The sequence below is a fragment of the Theobroma umbraticum genome, unplaced genomic scaffold, assembly GCF_002168275.2.
Source record: "Theobroma umbraticum cultivar Fairchild unplaced genomic scaffold, ASM216827v3 scaffold_55.0, whole genome shotgun sequence".
NCBI classification, from domain to species: Eukaryota; Viridiplantae; Streptophyta; class Magnoliopsida; order Malvales; family Malvaceae; genus Theobroma; species Theobroma umbraticum.
In genome coordinates this window covers 3,757,872-3,768,346 of record NW_018397270.1, presented here as the reverse complement: position 1 = coordinate 3,768,346, position 10,475 = coordinate 3,757,872, and the positions used below count along the sequence as shown (strand labels likewise).

The following is a 10,475-nucleotide window of genomic DNA, read 5'->3' as shown; positions in this document are numbered from 1 at the left end:
ATATATCAAATTTTATAAGATAAGAAAAAATTTATCTTTTATTGTGTAATTTAATATTATATGAAATAAATAATAAATTAATAAAATAATATTTTAATTATTATTAATTAATAACTATGAATACCTAATAATTTAAATAGATTTATAGTTTATTACTTCCATGCCATATTATTTGGAAATAATTGGTATTGTACAATTATTTAATAAAACAACACTACTCTCATTTGTGTCATTTTCGACTCCAATTTTTACACGTGCATCATGCTTATTTATTTAGAGTTGAAAAAGTTGGCTCAAACATGTTATTAGTTCAAACGATTTAAGGGCCCTTTTGGTTTTCATGAAAAAAGTTTTTAATTTTTCTTATAAATTAAAAATTTTAATAAAAAAACAAATATATATATATCTTTAGAGTAAATAGATTTAATAATTTCATTTGCTCGAGTATATACGTATGAATTTACCCATATCGAAAATGATATAAATTCAAATACAATACGAATATAATGCATGTAAAATTATAGTACAATTTTGATATAAAAACTTATAATAATTTGTATAATAAATTATTTATATGGTCATATTACTTATAAATACTCTTTTCGTTTAAAATTTTAAAGAAGTTTTTAATTTTAGTATATTTAATATATTTTATAAAATTGATATTCCATTTTTTTTAATGTCACAAAGTGAATAATTTTAAAACATAAAAAAATAATAAAAATGGGATACAAGAAGTATTAAATAAATAAAGTATACAACCCAATTAAAACAAGAATCAAGCTTACTTTGGTGAGTTGTCTAGACCTTGCTTGTCTCTAATTGCCACCTATTACTCTTCAATCATGTTTGTTAAGTGCACTAACTAACTGTTTAACATAATTAAAAATATTTTTTCTTTATTTAAAATTTTTATTGACTTAACATTTATATATTATTTTCAATTTTAACTCGGTTTGGTTGACATTTTTGTCATTATCGAAAATACGCATTTGGATACAAAAATTAATAAAGTTTTAGAAAAATTATTTACAAAATATTTAATTTATTTTATAAGAAAGCACATGATTCTTGTTTTTTTTTTGGATTGATGTTGTATTTTTCTTTAATTACTTATCTATTTTAAATCAAAGCATTGTTTTTATTCATAACAATTCTTCAAAAAATACAAAAAAAAAATTGTAAAAACCAAACAGCAAAAATATCAACCAAAGGTACCTTAAATTCTTGCTAAAAATGAAGCATAAAATAAGTTCAAATCTATTTTCTTAAAGCATAATATTTTTTAAAAAAATCTAAACTATATATCATATTAGTATTATGTGCTATAAATTGACTCAAAATAAAAACAAAAAAAAAAAGAAAACTTCAAAAACTGTACCAAACAAATACAAATGTTTTTCATGTGTGAATCTGGTGGAAGAAAAGTCCTTGGTACCTTTAGTTTAGGTTGCAAAGCAAAGCACATGGCGATTAGAACATACACGTCTCTCAATAGCTTTCAATGCTTGAAATTGACGTCTTCAAAGGTATCTCAATGGGAGGATTACTACTCTCATTTATAATAATAATTATTATTATTATTTTATGAAGGAGTTGGTAGGGAAAGTAAGCAATTGATTTGCTTAGATAAATATTATCATTAAAACAAAAAAGATACAACAATTTATTTAAATGAAAAAAAAACTCATGCGAAATGCTAATTAATTCTGAGTAAATGAGGTTGGATTTTGATTATAAATGGAATAATATTTGTACCCTCGAAGTTGATAAAAATTATTTCTCCTATCATTATATCCGGCTATTCAATCTTGATATCTTATTTAAAGTTCAATCACCGAATACGTGACAGTTATTTTATTGAAATTAAATTTTTTATGAATAATCGTGATTAAAATTATTACAGAAGCAAAGATGGATTAGAAAGAAATAAAATTATTTCAAAAAGGTTGGATTGAGATTAAAAGTTAGAAATTATCTTTCCGTAATAAGAAACTAAAGAAACCCCAAAAAAGAAATGAGAATAATGCTTTCCAAAAATACTTTGAAAAGTTAGAAAGCACAAAATAATCAAATGATACTTTGAGCCTTTAAGACTTTCTTACTAACCCAATGCCACATTCAATTTGACTGCCCAATTGATCAAAATTAGGCTTAATGTTATCTTATAATAATGCATACGTGACCCCACAATCTTGGTTTTGGAATTAAATTAGTGGGATTAAGCTTAATTGTGGATTGCTCATCAATAAAACGCAAATCTCAATGTGTAAACCTAATTAATTATAAGGTTAGTGACTTCTAATCAATGTCGTTATCACAAACGCGATTTATATTCCAATTAGGGTAGAGTAGATCAGATAATTTTGAACACAATTGGTTAACAAGATACAAATTAAGTCTTATGACATGAAAACGTTTGTGATTTTATGCAGGTTGACTCACTTAGTTCATGTATAAATACATTTAATTCATTAGATATGTGGTTATCAAAATTTAGATAATTAGATTCATATTTCGTCGGGGTATAGTAGATCGGATAATTCTGAGCACAATTCGTTTACAAGATACGGATTTAAGTGAATTTTATGACATGACATGAAAATATTCATGTTTTATGCAAGTTGGCGCACTTAATTCATGTATGATATATTTATATACATTTAATTAATTGCATTAATATTATTAATCTACATTAGTCAAGATACCTCTAATTGTGGCCAACTTCATTTTTCCTAGACAGACAAAAAAAAAAAAAAGGGCTTGTTTGGAATTCTATAAACCTTTCAATGCAAGTACAACTCGAAATCCACATCCACTTCAGATGGGTCCAAACTTGGCTTACAAAGCTCAAAAGAAAAACATATATAAAGGTCTACAGATTCAACTTAGAATCAATGTACTACTGTTAAGGATAAACTTCAATGTAAGATGTGTCACACTATTTAGAATATTTTATGATCTAGTCAAGGCGACAACATGATCATTTGGTAATCAAAATCATCACAAAATGTAGGGTTCAAATAAGATAACTTCAATACAAGTTGCACTCATCTAAATCTTTTTGTTGGTGAAATGTCACACCATCCTAGCTTTCTCCTCATCATCCTGTTCTTCATAAAAGAAAAAAGGTCTACTTCATTCACTCACAGTCCCTGCAGCTATATATCGATGTTATTCGGAATTTCTGTGATTTTCCAAGTAAATTCAATACAGAAATATATCCCCACTATCAAGTTTCAAGCCAAATGTCATACAACAGTAGACCATGAATGATTTTTGATACATGATACAATGGGAGACAAAAATTACCTTCACTTGATTTCGCTGTTTCTGCCACTACATTTCTACTTCCTAGCCCTATAATTCTTCATAATCACAATAATGGCTTTCTTTCGTTTCTCTCAAGTTTGCAGAAGTTGATTCCACAAAGTCATAACGATGGTTTCAGCAGTAATGATGCTCGGTGCAGTTTGATAATCTCTGACTTTAACTTCATATCTCCACGTTCAGGCATCACAAATAATCTGAAAGTTGAGCTGCAGAAACATTTGATCAAGTTCTATACGGACCAAGTTTGAAGCTAAGCTAGCTGTTAAATGATTTTTTAATATTCCAAAACTCAACTACATGCTTTATTAACGTATTAGCATGGAGTAATTATCGCACACCATGACTCACAATTGCCTCCCAGCTCACAACCTCTCCATAGGCTGGAAAAGCACTTACCAGTATATCTGAGTACTATAAACTTAATTCCCTGAAGTAGGTCTTCGTTGCACTACTAGATCATCAGCAGAGTAATAATCTGCAATGAGCCGGTACATGTATGATGGATTATGCCCTCCACTGTGAGACACAAAGCAATCAGTGACAGCACGAGCAGAGAAAAATAGATAAGTGTGAAAAGCAGAACCCTCAAGTGGTGGAAGAACAGAAGAGCCAAATGCATGCAATCTTTATTCTCTTTTGGCCAAGATCAATGCGAAACAGAAATATCTGAAATGGGACTCTGCATTGCATCCCACATCATTTTGACTGGGCACTATTGCTCCATAATGTGGAAAAGTTACATCTTATAGTAATTGATGTGGAAACTCGAAATGAAATTGTAGTATGAAAGTAAACATAAAACAAATTGAATAAGAACAGAAAGGATAGAACTTTTGATTCTTTTAAGCTCTATAAAGTCCAGTTTAACTTACGTGTCAGTAACAAAGAGACTAACAAGCTTTGGTGGCACATAATCAAATGTTGGATTGACGACATGAAGAAGAGGGGCACCATTGCCGCTTCCAAAGTCCATGCAATCTGAGAATTCTCCAAAATCCAGCAACTCAGATGGGGACCGCAACTCATTCAGTAACACTTCAGGATTGTGTGGATACAAGGGGCATAACTGTCATGTAGACCACCAACGAGTCACCAAGAGAAGCAGAAGCTGAAGTAAAATTCAGAAATACAGGGACGGCAGAAACCAGACTGTAATATTTGCATTAGCCAGCATTGACACCATCTGGGTGCGTGTCAATTATTTGGCCATTTCTCTGACCATCTTCAAGTCAGCTTAGTAGATCCTTTTTTTTTCTTTGTGATTTCTTTAGAAGGAGGCCCTCAAGAATCAATTAGCAATGATTCTCTGCAACTACACCCCAATAGTTTGCTCTTCAAGCTCATATTTAAAGTTAAAAGTTTACCCTCATTATATGTCTAGATTTAAAGTAGGGATGTAATAATACCCCATGAGAAGCTTAAGAGCAGATACGTGATCCTGGCTTGCTAATGAATTGTCTGACATGCAAATCAACACGTCAGATGCAGCACATTAGATTTATTGCCTTGCTAATATGCAAGAAAACAAGCACCAGCTTCAAATCACTCTGGCCAGCACCTGGGTGGCTTACAAGAGGTAATTAATAGCTGGGAAAAAAAAAAAAAGAAACCCTTCTTATAAGAAGTATAGGACTCTACACTTTCATTTTTCTAAACTGCTTCAAAGGAGACATAAGCACAAGATATGACCTACTAAAAAAAGAAAAAAATATTTTTTAATAAATTTTTTGTTTTTCACTTTTGAAAAAAAATTAGTTTTTCTTTTTTTTAAAAAAAATTATGACATGTGGCAGCCACGTGGTGCCATTTGAATCCACTTGTTCAAGTTGACATGATCCCATCAAGTAACATGGCACTTTCCTACACATTTTGATTGGTTAGAAGCCACATCAATAGATTCCGTTAAGGGTGTTATGGATTGGGGTAGACCGATACATGAAATTAAAGTTTAGTACCACATTGAAAATCTTTTAGTAAAATTACCACATTAGACATTTTCCTAAAGAATAGGGGCTAAATAGGACATTATCCCTTTATAAAAACAAAAGTACTATGGCTCAGACTTCAATTTCAGTGTCTAATGTGGGGTATATTCTTTTGAAATGTTCACCTCCGTATGCTTTTATTCCACTCCTCACCTCCCTTTACTAGGTACTTAATACTTCTACATCACACTTGGTGCTCAACCCCATCTTTTGCACCATCAAGCACTTTTGTACACATTTATCCTATGTACTATCTTGCCACATCAACTTAAATCCTATGCACCAATAGCTCCTCTTAGAGCCCTCACGACTTCTATCCCATTATTCATGTTCATGATACCTCAAGCTAACAAATTGAATTCATCTAAATCAGAAAAGAAAAAAAAGAACCACACAAAAACACAAACTCACACCATCATGGAGGCATAACTAAATGATTTAAAATGTTTTGAAATGGAAAAAAAAAGAAGGTGTTTTCACTTATTATTCCACTAAAACTTCTAGAAATTTTGCTGGTCAAGCTGTTATTGTGCCAAAATACCTTGTGACTGCCAGCGAGTACAACAAATGGGACAGCATGCTTTTGAGCAGCAAGTGCAACCATGTTCAACCCAACAGGTGCTATGACTCCACCATTAGCCATGACAGCATGAGCTCCAACAATAACCTTCATATTTCAAATCTCAGATGACAGCAAGAAACTCATTACCATGTAGGAAAACATTAACACATCACATACCATGTTTACTCGAGAAATCATGGCAAAAACTGCAGAGTCAGTAATCAGTGTGGTCTGTAAACCTCTTGAGACCAACTCTTTTGCAAGAAGATGCCCTTGATACCTAAGTTAACACCAGGTAATGTAAAACGAAAACTGTTACAGGGTGAACATCAAAATTGCAGCAGCTTAAATGACACGTCTTTGCTTGTAAAACATGTTAGCCACATGAACGAACCTTGGAGCACCCTCCGCAACAAATACCCGAAATGATCTTTTCTTCTCTTTTGCAGCACAAAGAAATTCCAGCACGGTTCTTGAACTGCCTAAGGTTAATATTACCTCACTGACAATATGTTTTAGCTATAATCAGTAACCAGGCAAGTTAAATAAGTACAACAATGGGTTTTCAAAAAAAAAAGTGCAAAAATGATAGGTAGAATGCAACGTGATAACACATAGAGGCAAATGTGTTTCATATTCTTAAGACAGATGAAGAATCCTCAACATAAATTTGTCCAGGTGCTTTATGAGCATGGGCATACCAAAAGCAAAAGAGGTTTAATGGGAGATATACATCAAATATCATTTGGGCAGAGACATCACAAACCGAATGCATGCATCACACTAAATCCTGGATAACTGAATTGAAACTGTTGTCAATTAGAAGATTAACAAGATTTATCCAGGAAAGTATCTGAAGATTTGTAGAAAATCTGTAATCAATAAATTTTTTACATGTTCTTAATCATAACTACACAGAAACCTTTTATCAAACAAATGAAACATTAGACAATCAAGAATCTTAAGAACCATCAGAAGCTATTTTCTGCAACAAATAAAAATGATCTTCAGAAATAAAACTAGGGTGACATCCAAACGGCACTAATAGTTTCAGTTTAATTTGTGCGTCTAAAGAAAAATCATCCCTGAAACTCAAAATATTAACTTTAAGATCTCAGGCCAGATATAACCATATAAATTTCAACAGATCATACATAATGAAACAACAGGACAAAGATAATCATTAAACTCAAAAGGTTATAGAACATGAAATAATATAACCTACTAGAAACAACAAGCACAGATACGATAGGCTGAGCATTTGGGCGGTCAACTAACAGTTTCCTGTGGTTTCGGTTGAAAAAGGTTTGGTCAATCGGCTCTGGTTGAAGAGCCGGTTGATCGTAGCGGTTTGGGCAGTTAATCGGTTTGGCCATCGGTAGGGAATCCTTCACCCCTACACCAACCAAAAAACCGACCACTATAAAGTGAAAGGCTAAGCTCTAACCTTTCTTTAACATCCTCTTTCTGATCATCCCTTCACTCTTTGCTTTGAGAACTACTCACGATGCTCACAAGGGTTTCAGCTGAGCTTCTTCCATGAAATCCATTACAAGGACATGAAAGCACAAGGCATACCAACAATTCTTAAAAAAGGTTAAGTGAACTGTGAATGTTCTCTGCTAATAAAAGGTTTTCCCCTTTTTCGGTAGAAAGTGTTGAGAAATAACGAATGCCCTCAAGGGTGATGCTATGACAACATTTGAGAAGGAGATTTACGGTTGCTGTTTTTGAGATTGTTTGGTGATGTTTGCTGTTTAGTAATGAAATCAAAGGTCTAGAAACAAGAAGACCAAGGCTTTACAAACACAACTAAAACATGCCAGGGATTCAACTGAAAGCTTTGACAGGAAGTCCATCACCACCATATTTGTATGCCAAATTTGCTTTAGCAAGCGTTAGAACCGACTGCTTAACCGACTGACCATGGTCAGTCATGATTTGATCAGCTTCTCCTTTGGCTCGGTTGGTTCCACCACCCTGGTCGGCTTGATCGGTTGTGGCCTCCTCCACTACTGAGGCCAACCAAGCCACCCGATGCCCCCCCCTAGATATGGATGTTAGGGAATGAGAAAACCAATGCCTAGAAAGAAAGGGGGGGGGGGGGGGGGGTCGAGGCGAGCATAAGATTGAAAGCAAATCCAAGAAACCTCAGACTATCAAATGTGATTCGTTGTTTGGTCAAAAACTAAACGAGGAATAAGCAAGTTTTATAAAGGTTGAAAACCAAAAAGAATGAAAAAGTTTAAGGCAAAAAAATATACTTCTGATGTATATGCTCTACTGCTTGCTCAGCAATCTGTTCATGGCAAGTATTAATGTCTTGAATAAGCTCATTGACTGCTTCAATGACATCATGCTTCAGCTTCCGGCTTCTTGAACTTTTGTCAGCAGCATGGAGGAAAATAAAGCTCTTAAATATCAATGCTCATACATAATTTATGAAGCTACAAGATTTAACATTACATGATTATCACTGCAAGATGCCCGGTTTTTATTAACTAATATTTAACCAAATCCAGAAACATTAATCTCAGAGAAATCAATGGCAAAATCAAGATCCATTTATTCATCAAGCAAATTGCAGATACAAGAAGTGTCTGAAGTAAAGAGTTCACATTTGCTTTTTCCTTCAGAATCTCCACCAGAAGAAGAAGTATGAGGAACTGCTGCAGAATCAGGCACATCCTCAAGTAGTGTCTGCAGGGAAGGTGGACGCAAGGTGCTTCTAAGAGGCAGCAGCAACAGCAGCGGCTGATAGTACTGGGCGGTCATCTCGATCAGCATCATCTTCATCATCACTTACGGCTGATAAGTTCAATCCAGCCATGGCAGCTGTTGTCAGAGAAAGATCCTCCTCTCTGATAATGTGCAAAACACGCCTGACAATATTACCCACCGCAAGCTCTGCCATCACATCCATACACTATTAACATAGAATACCAATGGACAAGTATCTACAATCCCTATTGCATGACGCTTGAAAACCAAAATATAACATCTGAATAAGATTGCAAAGAGAAGCCGATAAAAAGTCTGAATAAAATTTTAAACAAAGAAAATCTATTCTTAGTTATTACAAATAATTTCAATTTGATTAAACGCTTTCCAAAAACCTCTACTCTAGCGGCACTTATTCATGCAACTCCAGCAGGACCAAATGAACCCGTAAAATGCAAGACATTGCAAAGGAAACATCTATCTGTGTTCTAGTTCAAGCATAAACAACACTAACCTATTTATCATTAGACAAGTAAAATCCATAGATAGAAATGAACACAGATAGATGCACTCCTTGAAAAAATAGCAACTTTGTGCATACTCATAACATTAGTGAGAGTTCAAAACTGTATTGTATCGATGTCTGCTAACAATTTCTGCATCAGTAACATGGCATGATCATCAAACTGATACCGAATGCTAACAAATTATCGAACATAATCAGCGAAACAAATTAACCCAAAAAAGAATTAAGAAAAAAACTTCATACCGACAGGATTTGCAGCAATTAACCGTTCTCCAACGGCCTTGACGGAATCAATCAAGCTCCAGCCTGGTTCGTATAAGGCATCGTGTCTGAGAAATCACAGACCGAAGCAGTTCCGCGTCTGCTTTGCTGTTGCCTGGACCTCCCATCTACTGCCCAAAAAAAAAAAAAGAAAACAGTCCATAATCACTGAAAAAACCCTAAAAGAATCTAACTTTTGTTTTTCTAAAATTAAATTGAATGCAAAAAATAAAACTTCACCGTTTTTTGAGCTTGTTAAGAAAATCATTGACGAGAGCTTGGGTGTCTGGCATCTTTCTATTACCAAAATTCACTTTTCAAAATGCTGCAAACAATTTAATAAAATTTAAATTAATCTCATAAATTAGAAAAAAAAATAAAAATTGATACTAAGCTGATTGGGTTATTTACTTACAGAGAAAAGAGGGTTTATGCGGGAGGGAGAGACGTTTCGCTTGCTGCCCACTGTCAAGCAATTTTTGCTTGGGTTCGGGTTATTTTGGGTCATGGATCAGATTTCGGGTATCGGTTTGGAATCGGGTTGTTTAGCCCTGAAGTTCAAATTGGGCAGGGTATCCGTGATACTACCCGGCCTGTTACTATGTGGAAAATGCTCGACACGGCCCCATGCATGTGGTGGGTTTGGGTTTGGGACTCATATCATTTAGGGCCATTGTGGGACTTTTTGGCAGATAACCCAATACTATTTTCCTTTTTTTAAATAATTTAATCAAAAAATCTAGATTAACATCTCCAAAAATAATTTTTTAAAAAAAAAATAAAAAAATATAAAAAAAGTTCATAATATATCTTGATAAACCAAGGATATGAGTTACTATCGCCATTGACGAATTTGCATCCTTTCCACCAAGTTGATGATGAAAAAAGAATAAAGAAAAACTTTGGAGGAATTTGGTTTGAAGAATAATTGAGTTCAAACAATTGTAGAATAAGATTTTATGAAGTATATTTAATTTTTATTATTTAGAATAGATAAACCATATTATTAAGTGTATTTTATGAATATACTTTGTTTATATAATAATCGATTTTGGACATTTTGTAAAAATACTCCTATAAAGAAAGC

At 33.4% G+C, this 10,475-nt stretch overlaps 1 protein-coding gene across 3 annotated transcripts; it reads right to left on the bottom strand.

Annotated features, from left to right (window-relative positions):
* Nucleotides 1-2,986: 2,986 nt before the first annotated feature.
* LOC110426466 (NagB/RpiA/CoA transferase-like superfamily protein) lies at nt 2,987-8,747 on the bottom strand. Of its 3 annotated transcripts, XM_021441669.2 has the most exons (8): nt 8,499-8,747; nt 8,145-8,274; nt 6,275-6,382; nt 6,058-6,160; nt 5,860-5,985; nt 4,206-4,399; nt 3,730-3,849; nt 2,987-3,539 (listed from the first exon to the last, which is right to left on the bottom strand). In XM_021441669.2, exons 1-7 carry the CDS (start codon nt 8,677-8,679, stop codon nt 3,753-3,755), a joined length of 939 nt encoding a protein of 312 aa, XP_021297344.2. In that variant the 5' UTR covers nt 8,680-8,747; the 3' UTR covers nt 2,987-3,539; nt 3,730-3,752. The 3 variants fall into 3 exon arrangements, with proteins under 3 accessions (XP_021297344.2, XP_089641380.1, XP_089641381.1); XM_089785254.1 differs by lacking the exon at nt 8,499-8,747; XM_089785255.1 differs by lacking the exon at nt 8,499-8,747 and having other exon boundaries at nt 2,987-3,527.
* Between the last annotated feature and the right edge of the window lie 1,728 nt (nt 8,748-10,475).

Excerpts from the sequence above, each read along its gene's own strand:
- LOC110426466 (XM_021441669.2), bottom strand. The coding sequence starts at position 8,679 with ATGATGAAGATGATGCTGATCGAGATGACCGCCCAGTACTATCAGCCG. Across the intron at positions 8,275-8,498 it reads TTCTGAAGGAAAAAGCAAAT|CTGCTGACAAAAGTTCAAGA; the intron begins GTGAACTCTTTA and ends TTTTCCTCCATG. Across the intron at positions 6,383-8,144 it reads GTAGAGCATATACATCAGAA|TGAGGTAATATTAACCTTAG; the intron begins GTATATTTTTTT and ends ACATATTGTCAG.